At 40.4% G+C, this 25112-nt stretch overlaps 4 protein-coding genes across 6 annotated transcripts in view; all 4 read right to left on the reverse strand.

Annotated features, from left to right (window-relative positions):
* Nucleotides 1-10042, reverse strand: part of vps13d (vacuolar protein sorting 13 homolog D) — a 44293-nt gene extending 34251 nt beyond the window's left edge. For 2 of the 3 annotated variants that reach the window (XM_047585075.1, XM_047585065.1), the window contains exons 1-18: nt 9397-10042; nt 8457-8590; nt 7754-7831; nt 6823-7013; nt 6456-6536; nt 6188-6304; nt 5659-5763; nt 5108-5278; nt 4825-4925; nt 4561-4729; nt 3348-3449; nt 2980-3169; nt 2704-2886; nt 1504-1634; nt 1349-1391; nt 1046-1225; nt 222-352; nt 6-138 (exon numbers count right to left, since the gene is read on the reverse strand). In XM_047585075.1, coding sequence (XP_047441031.1) covers nt 6-138; nt 222-352; nt 1046-1225; nt 1349-1391; nt 1504-1634; nt 2704-2886; nt 2980-3169; nt 3348-3449; nt 4561-4729; nt 4825-4925; nt 5108-5278; nt 5659-5763; nt 6188-6304; nt 6456-6536; nt 6823-7013; nt 7754-7831; nt 8457-8553 — 2203 coding nt within the window. In that variant the 5' untranslated portion in view covers nt 8554-8590; nt 9397-10042. The remainder of the gene's footprint in view (nt 1-5; nt 139-221; nt 353-1045; nt 1226-1348; nt 1392-1503; nt 1635-2703; nt 2887-2979; nt 3170-3347; nt 3450-4560; nt 4730-4824; nt 4926-5107; nt 5279-5658; nt 5764-6187; nt 6305-6455; nt 6537-6822; nt 7014-7753; nt 7832-8456; nt 8591-9396) is intronic. The other variant, XM_047585083.1, reaches the window with a different exon arrangement.
* A 2559-nt stretch (nt 10043-12601) lies between these two features.
* nppa (natriuretic peptide A) lies at nt 12602-15628 on the reverse strand. The gene is made up of 3 exons (XM_047600511.1): nt 15463-15628; nt 13671-13995; nt 12602-12893 (listed from the first exon to the last, which is right to left on the reverse strand). Exons 1-3 carry the CDS (start codon nt 15571-15573, stop codon nt 12889-12891), a joined length of 441 nt encoding a protein of 146 aa, XP_047456467.1. The 5' UTR covers nt 15574-15628; the 3' UTR covers nt 12602-12888.
* A 2875-nt stretch (nt 15629-18503) lies between these two features.
* nppb (natriuretic peptide B) lies at nt 18504-19486 on the reverse strand. The gene is made up of 3 exons (XM_047603274.1): nt 19264-19486; nt 18794-19094; nt 18504-18703 (listed from the first exon to the last, which is right to left on the reverse strand). The coding sequence occupies exons 1-3, from the start codon at nt 19375-19377 to the stop codon at nt 18693-18695; spliced, it is 426 nt and encodes a 141-aa protein (XP_047459230.1). The 5' UTR covers nt 19378-19486; the 3' UTR covers nt 18504-18692.
* Nucleotides 19487-21455: 1969 nt separating this feature from the next.
* On the reverse strand, nt 21456-23316 carry nppal (natriuretic peptide A-like). The gene is made up of 3 exons (XM_047602951.1): nt 23043-23316; nt 22565-22914; nt 21456-21838 (listed from the first exon to the last, which is right to left on the reverse strand). The coding sequence occupies exons 1-2, from the start codon at nt 23127-23129 to the stop codon at nt 22567-22569; spliced, it is 435 nt and encodes a 144-aa protein (XP_047458907.1). The 5' UTR covers nt 23130-23316; the 3' UTR covers nt 21456-21838; nt 22565-22566.
* Between the last annotated feature and the right edge of the window lie 1796 nt (nt 23317-25112).

Consider the following 25112-nt stretch of genomic DNA (forward strand, 5'->3'; position numbering starts at 1 on the left):
TTTACCTTGAGAGTTCGTCAGAAGTATCCTGCCTAAATCAACAACAACTAACATAGGATCCCCTGACTGGAAGTCATCTGGGAAAATCACCTGGGGTGCACAGATGTCCAATTTCACAGTCCAACGCTTACTGTTTTCCTACAACGAAAACACATCAGTGGGTTTTTAGCAACAATTCAAACGTCAACTAATTCTGTCACCCTGCAGCAAGTCCCTCTTACAATAAACTCTCCCACAAGTAGCTGATCAATGGTTTGTCGTATCTCTGCCTTGGTCTGCAACTTTAGCTTGTTATACTGCCTCCTGGCAGCCTCCGCGACTCGCAGCTCCAGCTCTGACTGGTAGCCAAAACCTGGGAATCAAAGAAATATGACAGATGTACGATAATCTGCAACATTATTGCATCTTGGCAGAAATGTAGTAAAAGACATAGAAATATGCATTTAAAAGAATCTGTACAAATATGCACCCATTCAGGCATTTATGATTTCCTAAACAAAATTAAGACAAAAAATGTGTCCAAATATATGCAGATACACCGATCAGGCATAACATTATGACCACCTTCCTAATATTGTGTAGGTCTTTAACTCATTACATAGTCGATATGGGCTTTCTGGGGTTATCCTGTGGTGTCTGGGAACAAGATGTTGTTAATGGGTCTCCTCTGTCGATCATCCCTCAGATACTTGATCAGTTTGGGTTATAATGAATTTGGAGGCCAGGTCAACACCTGTTCTCCATGTTTTCTTGAGTTGTACCTACAGAGTTTTTGTGTGTGTGTGTCAGGCTGTATCCTGCTGGGGATAACTGCTGCCATCAAGGAGGGTCATTACTATGGGGTGGGGGTGTCTGGTCTGTTCTAGGTGGGTGCTACATGTCTAAGTAACATCCACAGGTTCCCAGCTCAAGATGATGAATGTCATTTACGTCTCCTGTCAGTGGTTTTAATGTTGTGCCTGATCGTTCTCTAAATTCAGTCACTCATAAAAACCCCTTTTTGTAACAGAAAGTATCCAAACCATAAAAAGGCTTATGGACTTACCAGAAGTGTGAACTTTCCCTTTATAGAAGAACTCTGTCACTTTTCTTATTGCTTGTGGGTTGTAGATGATGTTCAGCGGACTAGTGTTTACTTCCAGTCTTCTTTCAAACTTACACCTTGTAGGGTTACGCTCATAGATCATTTCAAACACTGGGGATGGCAAGCAGTCTGCACCGGATCCTGACGAGACAAAAACAAATGGGACATCTATGAAGAGACAAACCTTTTAGTGAATGCTGGGAGAGTCTATTCTGTCCAAATGAATAATTGATGAGTGCCAATAATAATGAACCGATGTCTTACCAGACTGGCCTGAAGACTGACTGACAGCAACAACAACTTTGTCCTACAAAAGACAACAAATAAAATGTTAAAATTGTAATTAATGATTCAAAATACAGCAGAAAATAAAATGAATATGTACTTGAAGGGAGGTGCCCTTGTCCTTGAGCTCTTACCGTTTTGGGAGACACCAGAACTGGGAAGATGGAGTCCTGAGTCGTCAAGTCTCTGAGGAACAAACTTCCCAGCTTCACAGAGAGCAAGGACGACTCAGAGCGAGGGAGAGACTCTACTATCACCTTCACCACTGTGGAGTCAGAAAAGTCAAGTTTTTTTAATATCTTGCAAAAGTTATAATGTTTCTACTTCAGTATGTTATTCATAATTTACTGCATAACTTTACATCTTCCATAATCTCGAGAGTCGGTGTACGTTTTGGTCGTTCAAGTTTGGTTTTAAACAAATTTTATATTATTTTTATATAAATATCACGACAAGAATATGTCAGGATATGTCAACGGGCCAGAAAACCATATGTAAAAATGGGTGAAAACAAGGATCTTATAATCTTATAATTAACAATATTTGCATTGATCCAAGTGTATAGATCCTCCTTTTCACACAATCTTTTATTATAGGAAAAAAAAAAAAGACTAAAATGACAAAAAAAAAAATATTATGCTAGCTGCACTTTTATATTTTAACACACAGAAAATTAAATGTAATATTCATTTTTTCATTTTACACGACAGAAAAATACTTTTTTTCATTTTTGTACTGTTTTAGAAATATAAACCAAATAATGGTCAATTCATTTTTCATATTAAAAAGGATCACATTTAACATGTTAAACATAACTAAAATGACAATAAATAAATAATGAAGTAAACAATGGTATAATAATATCACAGCTCCTCACAACAATGTCAAAGTTGTACATGCAACTCAAACTCAAATTCTTCTGCCTTTCCTCTCATTATATAAGTCAACCTCTCCAGCCCAACACAGGACGCACCATCTCTTTTTTCAAGATAAAGCCATCATTCTCCTGCAGGAGACCAAAGTCAATCAAAAGTGATTGTTTTGAGCTAACACTAAAGTTATAAAAAAACAAATAATAGTCGTTTGTCCAATTATCGTTTTAAAAGCGAACTTGACAGATTTCAAATTCTCCAAAATGACAGAGAAAATAAGATTAATAAAGTTTTCTGATTCTGAAACTACTTAAACTATACTATAGTGCAGAAAAATACTTTATCCACTTAAGTCTTCAAACCTACTGGCCAAATACAAAAGAAGCCATAATAAAGGCACGATGAGATGCTCCTTCATTTAACCAAATCCTTTCCATCATTCCAGGCGCTGCATCGATTTACCTGAGAACTCGAGCTGAATGACCCCATTCTCATGTAGTGTGTGGCCCTTCCTGTTCTGGTGGATGAGTGTGACGCTGCCTTTCTCCAGCAAGAACTCCAGCCGGGCAAACAGATGATCTCGCCTGGTGACGGTGTTCAGAGTGTGAGAGTCCTCCAACGGGTCGAACAAGTCCTCTGTCTCTGCTGGAGAAATCACACGATTACATTCAACATGAGAGCATCGCATCTAAACTCTTTAGTCGTCAAGACTCTTGTTGCATCAGACGGGAGAGTCACCTAAAATATCCCAGGAGGACGGACTTGGCAGGAGTTCTTCAGGCATGACTTGATCCTGGGAATCTCCGTACCAGCCTCCCCAGCCTGGAAACCAGGACTGCAGGTACTGGATCATCCCCGAGCTCCTGCTCTTTGGAAGAGACGAGGTCGGTGAAGAGGACTCTGTGTCGTTGTTGGGCTCCCGTACACTCTGGAAGAGGAGAAACCAGAGATCAGTGCAAGGGACTGATTTCAACTCACATATAGCTCTATATATGACATGAAACGAGTTTAAACTGAAGGCAGAAGCTCATTTCTACGTAGAAAGCACCAACGTAGGGCTGGAATGTTAATTTTATGCACCGCTGAGAAGAAAGATCAGATCATACCTCTGCAATCTCGTTCTGCTTTCGAAACCAGTCATGGACGACTTCTCGGAGACTCTGCAGCTCCTCTAACGTCTGCTCTTCTTCCACTCGATCCAGCTCGTTCTGGGTGGCGACAAAATCCAGTTTTTATTGACTGTGTTTGAAATACAAGTGTCTCTCTCTGGGCTCAGACTTGAAGGCTTCTTAAACTCCTCACTGATACTGAAAGCACGTAAATCTCAAACTAGCACAAACTACATGACTTAACAATATTAGTTCACACAACATTCAACAGGATATTATTTATTCTGGTTGGTGCCAAGCACCTGTAAGTTGGTTTAGTTACTGCCAATTTAAGTCAAACGAGAAGGAGGAAGAAGGGAGATGAGAAGAAAGGACACATCAGTACAGCCAGTGGAAATGCAGAGAGACGTAACAGGAGAAAAGGAATAAGACAAGAGAGGAGGAGAAAGGGAAGTAGAAGAAGAATGAGGAGCACAAGGGAGATGAAAGGAGAAGAAGCTAGAAGAAGAAAAAAGTAAGAAGAAAGAAGTAGAAAAGATCAAGAAGAAAGAAGCAAGAAAAAATAAGCAAGAAGCAAGAAGTAAGAATCAAGAAGCAAGAACTAAGATGAAATAAGTAAGAAGTAGTAAGAAGAAAGAAGAAAGAATCAAGAAGAAGAAGAAGAAAGACGAAAGAAGAAAGAAGAAAGAAGAAAGAAGAAAGAAGAAGAAGAAATAAGTAAGAAGTAGTGAGAAGAAAGAATCAAGAATCAAGAAGCAAGAAGAAGAAAGAAGAAAGAAAGAAGAAAGAAGTAAGAAGCAAGAAGAAAGAAAGAAAGAAAGAAGCAAGAGAAGAAGAAGAAGAACAGAAGAAAGAAAGAAAGAAGAAAGAAGAGAAGAGAAGAAAGATGAAAGAAGTAAGAAGCAAGAAGAAGAAAATGTAGGAAGCAAGAAGAAAGAATCAAGAAGAAGAAAGAAGAAAGAAGAGAGAAGAAAGAAGAAAGAAGAAAGAAGAAAGAAGAAAGAAGAAGAAAATGTAGGAAGTAAGAGTTACTTGTCTGTAACTCTTTAAAAACTCCCGATTAGCTTCTTCCACTATTAAAATGAAAGGATATCAGGACACTGATCGATCAATATTTGGTTGTTGTTTGTGTTGCTGTTTTTTCAGATCTGATCATATTTAATAATAATAATGAGTAAATGTGTGTTTGTCATTTATCTGACAGTAGTACCTCTTCCTGAGGATTCAGTGGGACTCCTTTGAGCTTCTGGAAGTAGAGGCTGGTGTAGGTCTGGGCGTCTCGTGCTCTCTGCAGAGCAAACTCCCAGCTGCCTCGCCGCCGCTGCTCCCTGATCTCACTCAGGTTGGCCTGGATGGCAAATATCCACCACTGCCGGCAGCTGCAGGAAAGAAACAACAACAAAAAAAAATGTTACAAATCTGATTTAAAATTACAAAAACAATATCTGGGATGAAATGCTGCGTGTAAACTTACTTCCCAGAAACTGGCACTTTGGGTTTCCACTTCCTGTAAAGCATTTCTCTCTCTCTGCGGTCGAGCTCTTTAAGGAAAGTCATGATCTGCTGGTACTGGACCTAAGAGACGAGACAAACACATGAGATCCTCCAAAAAAACCTTCGTGGACACACTTTCCTTATGACTGGTTGACTGGTGGAGGCTCCTATTGGGCTGTTCAGCTTCAGAATATACAAAAATGTTAAGGATTTATTATTTAACGCCTTCTAAATAACCGTAGTCGTCCCAGTTTGGTACAGACCTGTGAGATGCTTAAGGACATGGGCTCCAGCTGGACCTGGCCTTCAATCCTCGGGGTGTGTCGGGACCTCAGAGGCTCCTTGGAGGTGTTTCTCCTGAGCAGCACAGAGGCACACACGGGTTCGAAGATGTACTGGTGCTCGCGGCTTTGCATGCACTCGGTCATTGCTTCCTGCAAAGTTAACAGAACAGTCAGGCTTTAAATATGGAGATGCATTTACATCACCACGGTCAGATAATCCAAGATAATCATTCAAGACCATTTCTGCTTGGTAGGTTGTGAAGCTAGAGCAAAATATACAGTTTATACATAAACACGTCGCATCCAGGTCATAAAACATAAAAAAAAAAAGAGCTAAAATAGAAAGATAAAGAGAAACTGGGCCAGATTTATAAATATAGTTGGAGGAAACTAGTTTCTGATGAGCAACACCCACAGATGTTCCAATTTGTCCATTAGAACTGAAGAAGCTACATGGATGCAACACCTTCAAGAGACTCTACAAACACAAGAGCCCCCACAACTATAAGCTAGAAACTAACGGGACAGACCTGGATCTGATTTGCAGGCAGCTTCCCCAACATTTTACACTCCGTGTCCCAGTAGACACTGAAGTCTTTGATCTCCAGCTGCTTCTGTCTGAACTGCTTCTGGACCTACAGATAAAAAAAAAAAGGAAGATCTATGTTAAGATCAAATGCAAAGAAAGACAACAAAACATATTCAATTGTGTTGTTTTGTTTTTTTATAATGAAACGTGAACCCAAATCATTTAATATGGTAAGAATGTCCCCACAAACCAGCGCTCACTTTAAAAGTTAACCACTAAAACTAAACATGGCCCTAAGAGGATCCTATAGAGTACAGGACCAAACAGGACATGGATGATTTTTTATAGAAAAGTACTTCTGTAATACTGTGTTTGGGAGGGTCTTGTAAATATATAGTCAAAGAAATAAAATAACTTTAAAAATTAGCCGCTTTATTCCAAAGTGGTGAAACTGTTCACAGACTATTAGCTACCATGAGAAATTTAACGAGTCTTATTTGTGTCTCGTTTGCTTTTCAGTGAACACGCACCGGCTCTTTGGACGGGTTCTGAGCCGACACGTTGTTGATGCAGACGCCGAAGGAAAAGGGTTTGTCTGGGTTGCAGAAGTCGTCCTCAAATCGAAGATGCACATCTTGGATCTTCAGCTACACACACACAAGATCATAGAAAGTCAGAGTTCAGTCTGTAAGGCAGAATAATGACAGTAACAACACTATACAATACAACACTATATATATTATACTGTGCATTTTCTCATTAAACAAAATCTATGATATTTGATGTAGGTGAGCTTACCTCAATATTTTCAACGATCCTGGTGACCACAGAGGCAGTAACAGAATACCAGTAAGACTCTCCTCTCTGTTCACACTCACTCTGGAGAAGCAAAAAGTCGACACATATACACACATGTGGTTAATAAGGGCGAGAAGTAGTGCAGACTCTGAGTTTTAATTTAAGCGTATTCATATCCAGATCTAGTTCTTCATGTTTTGTTTTTTTTTAGTTGTGTGTGTGTCTGTGTTAGGCTGCATCCTGACGTCTGCTGCCATCAAGGAGACTTATTGCTATGGGGGTGTCTGGTGTCTAAGTAACATCAACATGAACGAATGCCAGGTCTGGTGAACAGACACTTTCTAATTCACAGTGCTGATCCACCTACTTTGAACTTGTCTTCCAGAGCCTTGAGGAGGCGTCTTTTGCGCTCCCTCTCCTCCTCCCTCTCCTTCTCCCCATCGTACTCCTGCTGCTCGGCGGGGCCAATGATCAGGTTGAGCTGGGACATGGAGATGACCCACGGGTCACTGTGGGGCCGGTAGAAAGGGATCTGAAGAGTGATCTTTCCAATGAAGCCTGGTTAGAAAAAAAAACAAAAAAAACATGAAGTAAGGACACCGAAGCTGAAACGGAGCATGAAGGTGAAGCCTTAAAGCATATGAACCACTTTCGTTCTGAGTTCATCTCTGTGCAATTAAGTTTAAGAAGATCTAGAAGACAGGTTGAGCAATTTGGACAAGAAACCTGAATTACTAGATGTGTTGGGTTAGAAAAAAAGTGGGCAAGAAAGACAAAGGTGCATCTAATCAAAGACACTTTTGGGAAAATGTAGGAATTGTGGCGTTTACAAGACATTAACTGCTATTCCTAATTTGTCCACTAGGGGGTCAATGGGGGTAAAATGCACTTATTTTTCATAAGAAACGTCAGGTTGCTCATTAAATGTTTTGTGAAAACATAGGTTATTAAATATTAACATTTTCATAATGTACTTTTACTTGTTTGTACCTTTAACAACCTGCTAACCACACAGCCACATGAAGTAGAAAGAGAAAGAGAAAGAGAAAGTTTTTCTAAAGTTTCTTTCTTAGAAGTCAGCCTCTGTCTTGACCACTGTTTTTCATTTTAACTAAGAAACGTCTATATAAATGTAGATTTAATTTAAAGTGGCCTATTGGAAAGAAGAATTATGATGCCGTAACAGTTTTATTAATCCCACTGAGACGTCAGAGCCAGTTTATTCATTGGTAATGAACTTAGGTTTAGGGTTAGGGTCAAGCGTAAACTCTGTGGGTTCATCGGTCAGCGTGTCTCACCTGCTTTGACTTCGAATGGAAGATCAAACTCACGGAGGGCATCTTTCCTCAGAGGGAGGTTCTCCAGCTCCACTGCCCCTGAAGCACAACAGAAAAATGCAGAATCACATCACGTGGCCTCGCACACGACGACACAGAGTGTTGAGGATTGAAGCTTTGAAGTGCAATTAGTCTCAAAATGAACCGCAATCCACAAGTGAAACATGTGATTTTCGCAAATTCATGTGCAACTACCGAGCAATTTGAACATGGGCAAAATAATTTGTCAAATCCACACATAGCAATTCAAATAAAGACTGATATTATATGCATCACGTCATCATTTTTTAAGACAGTTTTCCTGTTGCTCAGCTCAGAGTTACACAGATCAACAGATGTATGCTGCATTTATGTGTCACCAGGAAACTGGGAAATCTCTGCTTTGAGCGGAATGAGACATATAATTTCTGTACGGTGGAGAAAACATCTTTACTGATATAACTCTCACTACATTATCTAGGATCTAGGAGAACAACATGTAAGTAAAATACTAAGGTAAAAATCTGCAGGCGAGTAGACATTGTTCATCTGAGATCACATCAGGACTCAGATCGGCCGATGCTGAATATTAAAGGATCAGATCGGGGGCAAAAAAAAAAAAAAAATGCTGATCAGGACATCCCTAGTATTTACCACCACCTGCACAGCAGTAACACAGATTTACCTTTAAGAAGGGCAATGGAGAGCTGATCTGTGTTCAGGTTACTGACATATTTTCCCAGGTATGTGTTCAGCACCCAAGCGACGAGGCCCTCCAACATCCTGGAGACGGGAGCAACTCTGCGTTTTGGGAGAAAACTGTGGGGGAAGATATCCACTGTTTAATATAAACATTAGGACACAACATTCACGCAATAAATGACAATGTTCAGTGTTGTATATCTGCGAAGCTTCTCAGTCCTCGAGGTCATGTTAAGAAAACTTACATCACTTGTTTTATGAAAGCTCATTATGTGAAACACAAAAACAAGTACATGTAACATGTGTCACGTACTCTTCCATAACATCAAGGCAACAATTTCACCACCAACACACATTCCTCCAACTAACATATTACCTCGAACATTTTACAGTGAGTAAACATCACAGGTCATAGCTATAGAGATCGAAAATATCTTGATATCATCAACCTCATTATTTTATTAGGAAAATCCCATATTCATGAATCCTAAATAAAGAATCAGCACCTTCATTCTTTTGGCTTCTTACTGAATCTGATTCGTAGATTAAATCTCTAAACCTCGTCAAAACAACAAGTCATATATGTTCCCTGATTCATTGTCCAACACTTTATTTTTGTTGTTGTTTTTTATGACCTGGTGCGACTGAATGCAAGTAAATGATCAGTGTTCTTAGTTTTTTTTCCGAGCTTCAGTAGGAGAAAGCAGACTGGAGCAGCTGTATCTCAATGACATTAAAGAATTAGTGACACGGACTAATCACAGACATCCCTTGAGCCGACCTCGTCACAGTCCGCGACTTTAAGATAATAAACTTTAAAGTTAGCTGATAGCAGAGTAGCATTTAGCCCACAGCTGCAACAATGACTTCGGTGGTAACAGCATAAACTGTATTTGTTGTTGTTGTTGTTGTTGTTGACTCACCGCCAAAGACGACAGCCGTCTTATCGACCCAGCTTTGAATCCATGTCGGTGCCAGCCTAATGCCCCTGGCAGAAGGCGGTTATGTCTCGTCTTGTCAAAGCCACTCAGGAGGACAGACTACAGAGAGAGAGTCGGCGACACATGAGCGGCAAAGCGTGGACTGTCCACCGTAAGTCCCCGTGGCAACTATCCACCACGCGTTAGCTAAACAAGGGCAGTGAGAAAATAAAGTGAAAGTTAACGAAGAGCGCTCACAGGGCTCAACACTCGCCGTGGTCGTAGTGAGGGCAGCGCAAGGTGGCGGTCCTAGTTAGCTAGCCACTTAGCTTCCACTAGCATGCGACGGAGCTGTCAACCTAAAAACACAGACAGTCGGCGGTGACTCGGACTCTAATGGCGACAGCCGTGTTCGTTATCATGCGAAACAGCCGCTGCGCTCACAATAAAGAGGAGGCTGTCGTGTTTACTAACTTCGTAGGTTTGGGGTGGCTGCATCGCTAAAAACACTTCCGGACAGCGCCGAACGTCCAACACGTTCTTCCGGTCACGTGACAAAAACAAATCGCTCTTCTTCTTCCTTTGTTATTTTTAATGTCGCTTACGGCAAACCACGTTAAAGGCGCAGTACCGCCACCAACCGGCAAGAGTTATATTACATTATATTTAAATTTATATATTATATTATTATTATATTCTCTCTCTGTAATGTAATAAAAAACTCACTATCTTGTTCCATGACTGAATGAAAAAAAATAATTAAATTCAGTATGAATTGAAAAAATTAAAAATGTACTAAAATGAAACTTCTGATATTATGGAAATAAAAAAAAAATATATATAAATATATATAAAAATAAAAAATAAAATAAAAAAATTAATTGGGTGGGGTAGTGAATAGGGTATCAATTATTCTGTCAAATTCAGCTGTAATGAATAAATTTGAAATGCTGCAGAAGAGGGCGCTCTGTGATTTCTTGCCCTCGTGTGTTTGACATTTAGTTCGTGTTCATCTGGTCACGTTGGTCTGAAGTCCAACTCCAAGGTTTTCCACATTAGTCTGGTCTGGGAGCGTTTCAGTTAGCAGTCAGGTCATACCGGTCCACAATCTGCAGCTTTCCTTATAAACATGATCAGACTGATAACGGTCGGCCCTCTGTTCTGGAAGCTAAAAACAGCATTTACCTCATCAGCTGTCTGCTTGGGTCAAATGTTTCACTAGTGTGTTACGGGGGGTTGAACTGATTATAATGACCGTTCATAATCTGACTGAACAGAACAGTGTGACCGTGGTTGTCACTGTCATTCTAACCCGCAGTGACACGTCCTTCTCGCTGCCTGTCAGAAACGTTCAGACGTTAATGGCTGAATCGCTGCCAGTCTATTCTTGCTGCTGGTTTTGCTGTTCAGGTTGTGCAGAAGCACTGGAGCTGAAAGAGCGAAACCGTTTTCACATCTGAGAAAAGAAAAGACGTTATGTGCTGTTCACTGATGCGTCGGTATCTTTTGTTTTCCGTGACCCTGTTTTTCTTGTGCTTCTTGTTTTTATTTTGTAATCTTACTCCACTGTTTCGTGGTGTCCCTGAGTTCTTGTCTTGGTTTTGTTTAGTTCAGCTTGACCTGTTTTTTTTTTTTGTTTGTTTTTGTTTTTTTTTTATCAAATGAGTATTTTTGGCTACCAGGCCTTATCTGCAGCACTTTTTGTTACCTTGAGTAACAAATAGTTGTGCGTTTGGTTCCTATCTCTCCATTCAGAAGAACAATATTTATTTTTCTTCATTACTGAACTTTATTTAGTGGCCACTAAATAAATTGTTATTTAGTCTCCACTAAGTTTTTCCAAATACATATCGTTTGTTTGTTTCCTCGTTTTAGTAGAAATTAAAGTGTCTGACATTAGAATCTATACAGTTAATGGATGAATTACCACGAAACACAGCTCAAAACAACTTTAAATACATTTTGATCACTTATTCATGATCGTGTTCATGTTTTTTCATCTGGTAGAACAAAACTCTCTCGACCTATTTTATAGCCTTAAGTTATCACATATAATTATTTATTTAAACTCATATTCTGGCCATTTTATATTGAATTTGTCAGCACTTTTATATTAAACATGATCATAAGTTTGTCCATTACCCTTCACTTCATAGTGTAACGTAGATTGAGCCCCTTCAGTGCGTCCTCATCTAATCCGTTCCACTAATTAACATTAATTTAATTCCAGTAATATTTTTCAGGGCTTGAAGTTCAAACCATTTTATTCACATATTCAATCTGTGCGACTTCCAAATATTTGAGAGCAGTTATTAATAGTTACTGTTGGAACTTGTGTTTGTTGTTGCAATGAGTTGAAAAACAGACTGAAATAATAACAGTAAATAAATTCGCTGTTTAACTGTGAAATTTTGTGCTACATTCGCGTCACATCCTGTGCACCTCCTGGGGGCGGAGCCTTCCCTGGGGGCGGAGCCTCCCCTGTCCGTAAAAACCTGGTGACGCCCCCGTTCATGAAATATTCACATTGGCCTCAGCTGTGTTTGGTCCAGAAAGCTTTATGAAGCAGGGAGACCATGTCACATCCAGTGGATTTACTTTAATGCCCTCAGGGTGGCGCTATTACGCACCGCTGAGGAAAACAAAACGCTGCTCAAACTCTTTTATCCCTTCAGTGTCAGGCTGATGAATGTCAAATTTAATCTTAACGCTTTGTTGCTTCATTGTTTTGTTTTTCTATCCTACTTATTCCCCTTGTTTGAATAATTATTTATGTGTTTTATCCGATGGGAAAACAGCTGATGACCGACTCATGTGAGAGCTGAGTGTTTAATGAATGACTGTTTTAATAGTCGGTTTATTGTGCTGGGAGCTGTGAACTGAACTGCCCACATGGGATAAATAAATAATTTTTTCTAAACTTAACTGAATGGACTGGACTTATCGACGTATCTGTTCTAGGAAAAGCTAAAAAAAGACGATGAATAAACATTACTCCTGATACCACTGACGCTGTGAACAAACTTTACCTCATATCATCACTGTAAGTCTGAGTCACCTCACTGAATCATCTGGTTTAATAATTATTTTAATTACACTGCTTTCAGTTAATGCTGAATTTAATCAATTAGACTTGTGCTGCACCCGTGTTCCTTCATAGCGTTGAACACACTGAAAAGCAGCTGCAGAAATAAATTACAGGGTTTTGTTTTTCATATTAAAAATGTGTTTATTTATGTTTGACACCAACCCACATGCAGTTCTAGTTTCCACTTAACTCATTCACTTCAAGGTGAAAATTCATCACATGGTTGAATATAACAGATAAAACGATTTGTCGTCCATACACAGAAAGAAGGGCACACGAGAAATACACAAAAGTTGAATATGTCTGTAATGACAAGGAAAACAACAACAACAACAAAAAAAAACATCCAGTTTTCCGATCTCTCCTGTTGCATCTGAGGTTCTACCAGGATCCAGGAGACGGTCGGATTAACCTGGTGGGAAAAGGACACAAGAGGAAGATGTATCGTTACTGGAGTCATTTTAAAGCGTCACTGAGGCTGTAAAGATGGACAAGTGTGTGGCTTCTGTGTGATTTCTAATAGTAATTGACAAAAATTAGAGTCAACTGACTGATCTGGACAAATGTGAAAACTGCAATTTCTCAATAAAAAATAACAGCTATTACTAATTTGTCCACTGTTTTAGTCAGAAAAGTGTCCAAATTGCACTTATTTTTCATAAGAAGTTTCATTTCAGTTTAGTTTATAATGTATTTGCTCTTCTTTGCACTAAAACAAATGGAAAAAAAAATTAGTTGTTACTTTTTTTATTATGTGGCCAACAGTCGGAGAAATCATCACACAGTCTTTTATTCCTTCTGCAGACCCCACCCCAACTTTTAAGGTTTTATTTATTCATTCATTCTGTTTTCTTTTAGTTATTCATTTATTTGTTTAACTAATGATCCTAATGAGCATTGACTTTATGATTGATTATCATGTGCCCCTTGGCTTGTTTGTTGATTTGATTGACTTCTTATGGGATGCATGTGGAAAATCTGCAAATGAATTGTCCTGCTGGGATAAATAAATAATAAATTTACAAAGATGTGAGTGCACAGGTTAAATAACTGGTCACAAGGACATTTTAACGACTGTGAGGTTAAATAAGAAAGTGACAAGTAATAAATAAATGACTCTTTACTGTTTGTTCTTTAAGTACAGGACCTCCACATCATTTTTTCTTTAAATCCTAATTTGCAGTCTCACCTCTGCCACTGTTGCATCCCAGACCGCTGGCGTTGCCTATTCTATCCATGCGGGCTCCGAAGCAGCCCGAGGCCCGTTTCCTGGCCCCCATCAGCAGGTCCTGCAGGCGGCTCCTCTGACTCGCGGTCCTGCTGAGGCCCTCAGCCGGCGGCGGCGGCGCTGCCGCTCTCTCCGAGGACGCGAACGCTTCCTTGTTGCCCTCCTGCTCCGGGCTCCATCCTCGGCCGGCCTGGCCTCGCTCCGTCTCCTGGTTCGGCCCCTCGTAATCCGAGTACTCCTCCTGGGCTGCTCCGGCCAGACTCTCCTCAAAACGCTCCAGAAGAGACTGAGGTGAGAGGTGGTTTACAGGTTTACAGTCAAACCGTCTCTGAATTACTACATTCAGCACAGATCTTTGTCTTGTGGGGGAAAGTGTGTTTGTTAAAGGCGGCAGGAACAAGAATAAGTTGTTGTATTGAAGTGTGAAATCTCAAACAGGATACGTATAACGTTGTTTTATCCTGTTTAATTTTAATTTGTGTCCTTTAATCGATCAGTCTGTCTAGTTCAAACATTATTTTCATTTAAACCCTTTCAACCTGTGCACACTTTATTATGTTGCAGAAGTCTGGGCATTGGCCAGGACTAGTTGGAGACTTTTAGATGCATTTCAAGGATAATTAATGGATAATTTCACTTTTATAAATGAGAGATTTGATGCTTGCCCATAGCCTGCTATAAATGTCCGATGAGTTTCTTATTTTCAAACGCCAAGCACAAGGTGAAACCCAGACAAGTTTGACTTTAACAACTTGACATTGGCCTCAGTGTGTGACTTGTCCCGTGGCCTTAACTTTGACTACTTCAGGTACAAAGTTAGCAAAACAAACAGGAAGAAACTGCTGCACTTAGAAAGTCCCTTTATCTTTCAACAGTTGTCATATAAACTCTTTAATTGACATTTATTTTTAGACGATACAAGTTTGGCACTTTATCCTAAACCAGCCTCAAGGTTTTTCAGGCCAAGGGCCCCCAAACTGATGGACTCAACCTAGCGCTATTTATAAATATACATTATTATCATTTTGCATTCAATATTAACCTGTTCAAATAATACACAGGTTCAAATATTATTTATGTTTTTATTTCAACAGTAAAGTGTTTGGGAAACATGTGATGGAAAATTAAAAATAAATATGTAAAAAAATTTATAATCAACCAAAGATTTTTGTTGCAGTACCTCTGCGGACCCCCAGGGGGTTGCGGACGCACTGTTGAAGACATATGTCCTAGTCTTTCTGACACAGATGTGTTTTTATTTCAAATATGTGCAACAGTACAGTGTTTGACGAAGAAAACTAAATATATATATATATAAAATGTATAATCAACCAAAGATTTTGGTTGCAGTACCTCTGTGGACCCCTAGGGGGTTGCGGACCCCCTTGTTGAAGACATATGTCCTAGACTTTCTGACACAGATGTGTAAGGGTGCGGAACATTTTTACTTTGGTGAACTAAGCCCGGTTACCTATTGTGCTGCAGGGCTTTCCAAGAATCCACCAAAGGAAAGTACTGAGAAACTACAAACAAATAAACAAATAAATAAATAAATAAAACCATCCAACTCCATCACCTCACTGCTGAGGATGGAGCAGAATGCATGTACCCAAAGGTACCCAAAGGGTACCCTGATGTCGCCTTAAGATGGAGAAGATGCCAGACCCGTCGCGTCCTGGCGCAAAGTGGATCTATACCTGTGTCTCGTGGGTATCCTCCTGCCGTCACTCGTCTCGAGCTCCCGTGTTCTTACCTTGAGCCGAGCCAGGTCCCCGTTAGAAGACAGCGTCCCCACTACGTGGCTGCGAACCACAGCTTGGTGACACAGCAGGGCCAGCAGGACCCACGGGAATACGGTTCTCATTTTTATCCTTCTTCTGCTACGATACTTACAGCCTGCACCGGAGGATTTTATATACGCACAAACACACACACACACACACACACACACACACACAGACACACACATGCTCAGCATGTAACAGACATCACCGTGCCAGCTGCCCGTCGTTTTTGTTGATCGCCTCAAGTGCATTCTGACACCTCCGTGTGATAAGGCCTCTGGTCAGATGTCTCTCTAAGTGGTGGTTGTGTGTGTGTGTGTTGTGTGTGTGTGTTGTGTGTTTATGGTAGGTGTGCTATAGGTGTCTGTGCAGCGTCGCGCTCTGCAGCCGGCGGTGGCATGACCTCGGAAGTCATCTCGGACCTGTGAGCTCAGACGTGGTGTGTATTGATCGGAATGTGGCTTTCACCACGCAGCGAATACTTAACACCGTCTGCACTCGCGCACCGAGCACGAAAAAATACCATAGTAGGTTAACGCGGCCGCCGCCGCCCCCGTTACACGGGGTTTAAACGCGTGGTTTAAATTAGGAGGGGACGGGAAAAGCATTTTAAATGTCAGCGGCGTATTTGTTGTGGTCATTGAAGAGATTTCTGTTTCCAAGCAATGAGTTGTGTTATCATTTCTCTGTATTTGCTCATATATCATACACATCATTTATATGTTTGGAATAAATCACTAAAATCAAACACTGAATGTTTCTAAATGTGTTTTTAGGGTGGACTTCAGGAGGGTTTTTTTTTTTAAAAAAAATAGTTTGTTCTTTGGAAACGTGTCAAACTATTGATTTAATGAGACGAGAAGTTGTCGTTAGTTGATCTTGATAGTTATTATGTACTGATTATGTGGCTTACTTTTTAGTTTGTTGTTGTTTTATTTTACTTCTTGGCCTAAAGTTGATGATCTTAGAATATTGTAAAATTTATTATAGGTTTTAGTAGTATTTGCTCTTTATGTGTCTTTTTAATGCATCTTTTTTAAAATTGTTTTAATGTGGACCCCAGGAAGACTAGCAACGCCCTAGGGCACAACTAATGGGAATCCTTATAAATAAATAAATAAATAAATAAATAAATAAATAAATAAATAGCAATGGCACAGAGTTAAAACAAGAAATCGTAAAGCAATAAAAAGATTTAACGTGGGGAGCTTGACTCCTTTAAAGTTGATCTAAAGTTTATTAACCAGGAAACAAATTCATGTATTTCAAGAGGTGTTGAACATTTAATAATATAGTTGTCATCTACCTAAGTTAAACAACACAATTAAAATATCATACAGTTTAAGTATAAATGTGAGAATAGAATAAACGATTTGAAATGCAGACGTTTAATAACTATATGCAGCATTTTAATGATTAATATAAATATCTGCTGGTTACATCGTCTGCTGTACATGATCATAAACAGGTCACTTTAGTTAAAGTAGTAAAGAGTAAAAGTTTAATGCATTTACGATGCATGTACACTATTTATAATTATATATTTTTTTCTTTTGTGGGTTTGTTTTAAGTTTTTTTCACTGCTTCATGACTGAATCTTTCAAACCATTGTAACTAAAAAATAAATGGATGATAGAAAGAGGAAACATGTTTGGTCCTTTAAGTGGAATCTAGTTTAACTCTGCATAGACTCGTCTGTTCCTTTCAAGTGGGGAAACTTTACAAATCAAGGCTAAACTTGTTGTTTTTTTGTGCATTCTTGTGTCGTCTGGCTGAATTACCCTTTGGGGACAATAAAGATCAAAAATACACAATACAATACAACCATGACAGTAAGTGAACGTTGATAGGAGACGTTTCCCAAAACCAGGAACAAACTGTCAACATCAGATCGGATAAGAGGCGTTTTCCTCTCTGATCTCAAGCGTTTCACAGCCAAACGAAACTAACAGTCTGACACGAGCCCTGTGGCTAAAGGAAGGTGGGAAGAACGCGACATTTGAAGGCGTATCAGCCTGATGTGTTAAGTCAGTGGGCTAACGATGAAGGTAAAGAAGTCTCATCTAAGAAGCACTTTACAGTTACTGTTTTGCAGAACATCAAGTCATCAGATTCATACTTTATTGCATAGTTTGATTTATAGTCTGTACACATGGTTCATATAAGAACATGAAGCATTCAACACCAAACACAATATCACATATGACAAATATCACAAACAGTGAGAGACAACAAAAACATTTTAAATAGTGACAGTAGAGTGTGTAATGATTTAGCATTTAGCATTAAGCTTTTAGCAGATTAAACTTTCCTTAAAAATAGTTCCTAGAGCAATGAAATTCCTTTGATCAGCCACAACATTATGACCACTGAGAAATTAATAACATTTAAACCATCTTGTGACAATTTAATGTTCTGCTGGGAAACTTTTGGACCTGGGATTCATTCATGTGGATGTTACTTAGACATGTAGCACCCACCTAGACCTAGACCAGACCAGACCCCCCACCCCTCATAGCAGTGACACTCCTCGATGGCAGCAGCCATCCCCGGCACCTGGCCTCCAAATTCACTAGATCCCAAACCGATCACGTATCTGTCGGATGATGATCCACAGAGTCCCCTCGCCTCAGCCCACAGGACCCAAAGCCCCCCCCCCCTCCCCGATCTAACAACATCCTGTTTACACGACACCCTCAGAAGGTCCACGTCCTGTCTCTGATGAGTCACAACTGTTTTGGAGGCACAAATGAAACCTTCACGGTATTAGGAAAGTGGTCATAATGTTATGGAAGTCCTGCTTTTCACAGCAAGGGAAAGTGAAAACTGTTCATACAACAGAGAAACATCGCTGCCAGATTACGGCTTGAACTCAAAATAAAGTTGCTTTGCAGCATAAATAGGTTACCATGGCAACACCCACTCCAGGTTCGAGGACTGAAAGTGACCTCACCGAACAGGAGTCTGATTTATTTCTGTCTATTGAAAGATGTGAAGCAATGCGCCGGCGTTGTAAACATTACGGAGTTTAATATGGAGTTACACGCATTTATTAAAACATCAACAACACTTAACATCCATTCGAATAAATATCCACGTAAGGCACAAAACAATAAATAATAAAATAAATAGCGTTGAAATAAAAATGTCTTTTGTTAGAGACGTCGCAGTTCCAGGTGTAGGAGGTAAGACTTCATCTTCACTTTGGGTCTGGAAAGAGAAAGAGACGACAGAAAGTTGTTAGTGAGGGGAACACACGTTCAGGTGTGAATTTAAACCAGCCCCGGTCCCGTGACTTACTGAATCTGCCAACAGTGTTACAGCCCAGGGAGCTCATGGAGCCTATCCTGTCCATCCGCCTCCCGAAGCAGCCTGAGGACCTCCTGGACGAGTCGTTGCGGAGGCTCTTCAGGTTCTTGGGCGAAAGGAGTTCCCTGATGACGGCCTCGTCCGTTTCTCGCCGACGTCCGTCCGCTTCCGACGACCACCCGAGCGCCTGGCGCTCCAGGTCCTGGACGTCCACGCTCTCCTTCTCGGAGGCCGCCGCCTCGTCGACCGCGGTCTGGTCGGAGACCGACTGCTCCAGTCTCTGGAGGAGCTCCTGCAGCAACCGCGAAGATCAAAAAAACGTAAGTATTCAACTGAGGATGCACCAAAACAAGCATCTGTTTCTTGTTTTACACTGTAGCACACATATAGGTTTGCCCGTTTCTGTTTTACTTCCTGTCTCTTGCAGCCCCAAGAACCAAAGTGTCAGCGTTTGCTCTCACCTGTAAGATGTCCAGGTTAGAGTCCGCCGATCCAGTGCCGATGGGATACGTGGTGGACAGCTGCAGGTGTAAGATGAAGAGGAGCCCGCAGAAGGGAATGGAACACAGATGCATGGTTGCTTTACGAGTTTATGCCGGTTGGTTCGGATAAGAGGATGGTTCGATGCTCGCTTCGCTTCTTCTCTGTTTGCTAGCCGTGCTGGATGCTGGAGCCCACAGCAGCACCCTCCGCTCTTTTATACCTAATCTCGACACATGTAGGTATGCCAGGAATTGGACCGGCATACCGGACACTTGGTTCTGATAACGGCCGCTGCTGGAAAAGGCTCCTTTTAAAGAATTGTCTGTTAGATAAGAGACGTCGGGGATGACATAGCTGCTTCCACATTCCACTTCGTCGTAGACGCGCATTCCGGGCGCCTCTCTGCGCCGCTGTGCCCTGAGCTACAGGAAGCGGCGAGGCAGCGTGACCGTGTTTCTAAATTGAGGAGCAGACGTGATGGTTGTGGGGTCGCTGGCTGGAGGCTGGTTTGAGAAATGTCGGTTTCGAGGAGATGCATTCAGACGCTTCAGATTATGACCACTGACAGGAGCAGGACATGACATTGATCATCTTGTGATAATTCAGTTTACTGCTGGGAAACTTATGGACCTGGAATTCATTCATGTTGATGTTACTTAGACATGTAGCCCCCACCTAGACTAGACCAGACCAGACCAGAACAGCCACAACTCACGAAGAAACACGAAGAAGAAGCACAATGTGTTGTTCTGGCCTCCAAATTCACTAGATCCCAAACTGATCAAGTATCTGTGGGATGCACATGGACAAGCCTAAGGAAGTTTTGAATTCTGGGAAAAAAAAGAAGCTGCAGTTACAGTAATGATGACACAACGCTGCTGTCGCAAAACCAGGAAGCCCCAGGAAGAGAGAGTTGTTTGGAGGAATTTGTTAGTAAAAACAAAGTTAGTTCTACCCTTGAGATGTCACGAAGGTCTTCCAGGCAAAAGCAGAACTTCCCAGTGTTCAGCCAAACTTTGGATTTCCTCAGTAGAACAAACCACTGTGAGTTACAGTAATTCAAACCACAAACTTTAACGTATCACCTGAGATACGTTCAGGCTTTAAAGGGTTAAAAGCCTGAAAAGGTTATTAACTGGAAATTGATAAATCTAATAATCTAATAACAGAATGACCAATCTTACAGTTTTTCTCAGTCACAATCCTCAAATCATCCTCAACACTTGCAAAACAGTTAAGTGCGTTTCTCAAAAACAGTTTGTACAAATGGCAAAACTCGCAAAACACCGTCTCTTCCTCAAAATTCCTCAGTTCATCTGACTGTCAGTGAACATGTCGTCAGAATGACAAGTACTTGTGTCATCGTGTGCGTATAAGACAGTCAGATACACAAGTCAATATATAACAGTTTACTCTGGAGGGATTTTCTGATGTAAACTATGGATAAAGTTTTGATGATTGATTAGTGTAAACTATAAGTTACAGCTTGGTGATTGTGGGAGGCTGAATGCAAGAGACCGGACAAGATTCACATTCACGCTTTTTACTGTTTGTGCCGACAGTCACATGACATCGTGATACAGAAGGAAAAAGACAGGACTGAAATGTGAACATAGCACAGTCTCCTTAGGGAAGCATGTGGCCTTATGTGATGATGTTGTGACTGTGAGACTATTCAACAGAAACTCATTATAATAGATTTTGATCAACATGACATAAACAACTGATAATGCAGGAAACAGCAAAGAATCGAACATAATCATTTGCAACTTGTTCAAAGGAACGAGAAACAATGACTGAACAGGTGGTTTTGAGAATTTCAGCGAAGCAACGTCAAAGTGAAACGAATATATTTCAGATGACAAAACTAAACGGATGTTACTAGACAGATAAACGTCCTCCAGCGTGGACTTTATCAGGTGAAGCGGATGTGACTTTCAGTGGTTCAGGACCACGACCCCTGAGTCGTTCCCGTCGCTTTAATGTGTGTGTGTGTGGATGAGTCACTGTGGTTTTTTTTCCGCTTGTCTAATCAAATGACTCTGAGACTTTCCAGCTTGTCCATTCGGATTTAGAGTCTGATTTCCTCCGTACGTTCACCTCCAACCTTCACACCTCCAGCGTCCTCTTCTTCAGACATCTAGACCTCAATAAGTTTCCTTTACTGAGCTATTTTTTTTTTGCACTTATCTTTAAATAAAAGTTTTGCATTTTGATTGACGTGCATATTGAAGCGTGACGTCGGTCGGTGTGTATGAGGAAATGAATTCCCGTGTAAATATTCAGCTGCTTTCAGAAAGAAAAGTGAAACTCCAGACGCAGCTTTGTGCAAAATAACTCTTTTTACTGCAGTACAATCCATTACAAGGCAACAAGAGAAAGAATAAATACGTTTATAATAAGTTATTTATTTAACAGCTCATATACGAAAACAGACGAGGTGGACGAACGGACGGACGGACGGATGGACGGCAGAGGAGGGAGGAGTCCCACCCACACACACACACACACACACCTGGGGGGGTCAGCTGTGGTCGCACTGATGGAAGTTACCTGGAAGAAGAAACATGTCTGATTACAAAAGATTCAGAGGAAGACTCACACATCTATCTATCTATCTATCTATCTATCTATCTATCTATCTATCTATCTATCTATCTGTTAAAAACAACAATAATAATAAAAAAACAACAATAATCTACTCGTTTATAGATTTATTACTGGAGAGAAAAAGAGAGAAGTGATGTAGAGACACAAAAGAGAGAGAGATGGAGATATAGATATATGAGAGAGAGAGAAACAAGAGAGAAATGGATATAAGAGAAAGAGAAGAGGGAGAGAGAAAAGAGAATAAAGAGAGAAAGAAGAGAGAGAAAGAAAAGCGAGAGAAAATAGGGAGGGATAAGAGAGTGAAAAGAGGTAGAGATTATTATAAGAGAGAAAAAACAGAAAAGTGAGAGAGAAAGGAGGTAAAGATAAAACAGAGAGAAATGAGAGAAAAGAGAGATAAAAGAGAGAAAGAAAGGAGAAAGATTGATAGATAGAAAAGAGCAAGAGAATAGACATAAAAAAGAAAGAGAAAACAGTGAGATAAAAGAGAAATGACAGATATAAAAGACTGAATTGATGATAAACTCATGTTCTAATGTTCTAGTATCAGATCATGTTTTAAATCAGAATAACACAAACATTAAAGGAAGAAAATACTGTAATAATAATAATAATAATAATAATAATAATAATAATAATAATAATAATAATAACAATAATAATAATAACCTTCAGCAGCCCAGCCCACTGAAGGAGCCGATCCTCTCTAGCCGGACCCCGAAGCAGCTCCTCATTCCTCCCTTCTTGTAGCGTCCCCAGGAGCGCTTGGTTGTCCTCGTCAGCTCCTTGAGGAGACGCTCCAGGAGGCCGGGCTTGTCCCCCAGGGCCGAGTTACTGCGGTCGGACGCGTCGGACGGGTCCCACGGACGCTCCTCCGGGTCCATCAGGACCGACTCCAGGTCCGGCTCCTGGTCCTTCCTCTCGTTCCTCTGCACCTCCATGTCCTCCAGAGAAGAGGAGGAGGAGGAGGAGGAGAAGGGAGCAGCGAGGATCTCCTCTTCTAGAAGACGCTTCAAAGTCTGTGTGGGAAAAACATAGATTATATAGATAGATAGATAGATAGATAGATAGATAGATAGATAGATAGATAGATAGATAGATAGATAGATAGATAGATAGATAGATAGATAGATAGATAGATAGATACCTGCAGGTCAGAGACTGGGCTTCCTCCCGTGACATTTAGAGACAACAACCAGAGGAATAAGGAGCAGACTGGGATGTTTGGGTTCATTTTCTTCTTCTGTTCCTCTGAGTAAAGACCGTCTCTCGCTCCGTCCTCTCCTCTCTGGCTCCCAGTGAACAGGTGCCTCCTTTATAACCGGACCTGATTCCGTCACAGTCGGTGGGAAAATTAAGGAGGTGTGACTAATGCTCCTGAGTGGAAGGACGGCCTTAACTCCTCCAAAGCCGCCGCGGACGTTGACTGGAGACTTCAGCTCCCCTGCTCCCACCTGATCATTATGCACCGTGTCGTCCACCTCTGGTCGCTTCCTGCTCCTGCCCACCACCTTCTTCTGTTCGGTGATTTCTTTGTCAGAATGATTATCTCAGTGTTTTTGCACGCACGGCTTAATGGAGCCAGGCTTGAAATTTTCTGAATGTGGTCCTTGTCCCAGTCTTTGTCCTCCTCCTGCACACTAGGTGGCGATATCAGCCCCTTTCCGGTTGACCTAATATGTCATATAATAAATAAGAGTCGTTCATGCAACAGACCGACATTTCAAACAACAACAAGATGGATAATAGTTCAGGTTTTTAATCTTGAACGTAATGTGCGCGCTACTTATGGTGCAGATAAGATGCCGCTATCTCTCAGGTTTCACTCTGTTTACCTTCTTCTTCTTCTTCTGCAACCGTCTTTCTTGGATGTTTTTGTTCCAGGTTCACACGCCAGAGAAGCAGTTACAGACGCGTTGTCCAGTTAAAGTCCGACTGAGGCGTATACGTGCTGGAGAAAAATCGGTTTCCAGTCACACTATCTGGGTGACTTGATCGGATAAAAAGAACTCTGATTTTAGTCGTGTTTACATGCACTTAAGTTGTCCAGTTAAAGTCGGATTAAGGCAATACATTTTTTTTTCACGTGCATGTAAACGTGCTTTCTTACAAATTCAAATGCTTCCTTCAAATTGACCCATTTTAAACTTAAACAAACAAACAAAACAAAAAGTGAAATGTATTTTTCTGCTCAGTTTAATCTACATATAAAATGAAAATGGATAATTTCAGGGTGAGTTTGGGTCAATCTCACACTAAAAGGAGATCATCACCTAATGAAAGGAAAAAATAAATACAATAATAAAAAAACAAAATTACAATAAACTTGAACAAACCAAAACGTCGAGTAAAACTGCCATGATCTGTGAGAGGTAAATTGCACCACTGCACTAAATATCGACTGGAATGGTTAAAAATGCAGCTAATAATCAGATATTAAAGACATTTATTGTAATGTTTTGGTTTCTGAAACTCTTAGATAATTAAATGTGCCCCAAGTCAAACTGACCCAGTCAGAAATGAACATAACAGGAGAGTTAAACACATTAACAACCTACAGTCCTACAGTGGTGTGAAAATAAAAGTTAGATTAAAGATTACTTCATTATTACTTTATTAGTTTTATTATTATTATTAGTTTTTCTTTTTTAGATTTAGCAGACACATTGGGGTGTAGTTACACTGTTGTCTGCCATCTAGTGGTAGCAAAGGGTAAATACAATAGTCATTGTAGAAACGTCATTGCGAAAAAGATGCTAAAGACAAAAGTGGACAAGGTACAAAACCTCATCACATTCTACAGCTGAAACTAGTTTATTTACGTTTATTAACATTTCTAGTTTGATATGACGTGAAAATTTAACAACTTCCATGAAGAGTAACAAGCTACAACGTCACTAATTTACACGTTGAGGAATTGAAATAGTTTTATAATTTCTTACTTTATTGTACATTGTACTAAATACACACCAAACAGAAGCTCAGGAGGTTACGTAACAGCACTAAAGAGACGATGGCTGTGTGCAGAGTATTTTTCGAGATATTCCAAATGTTTTTGTGAAAGGATAGTTCATTACACTTTTTAACATAACTTACTTGCTCTACTTTGCACTAAAACAAAGAGAAACATTTGGAGTCGTTCATAGGTTATTATGCTACAATGTTACTGGTTTAAATCAAACTAAGGCTCAGCTAGAATGCGTTTCTAGAAAGTCCT

This window comes from Mugil cephalus, chromosome 1, assembly GCF_022458985.1.
Source record: "Mugil cephalus isolate CIBA_MC_2020 chromosome 1, CIBA_Mcephalus_1.1, whole genome shotgun sequence".
Taxonomy (NCBI): Eukaryota; Metazoa; Chordata; class Actinopteri; order Mugiliformes; family Mugilidae; genus Mugil; species Mugil cephalus.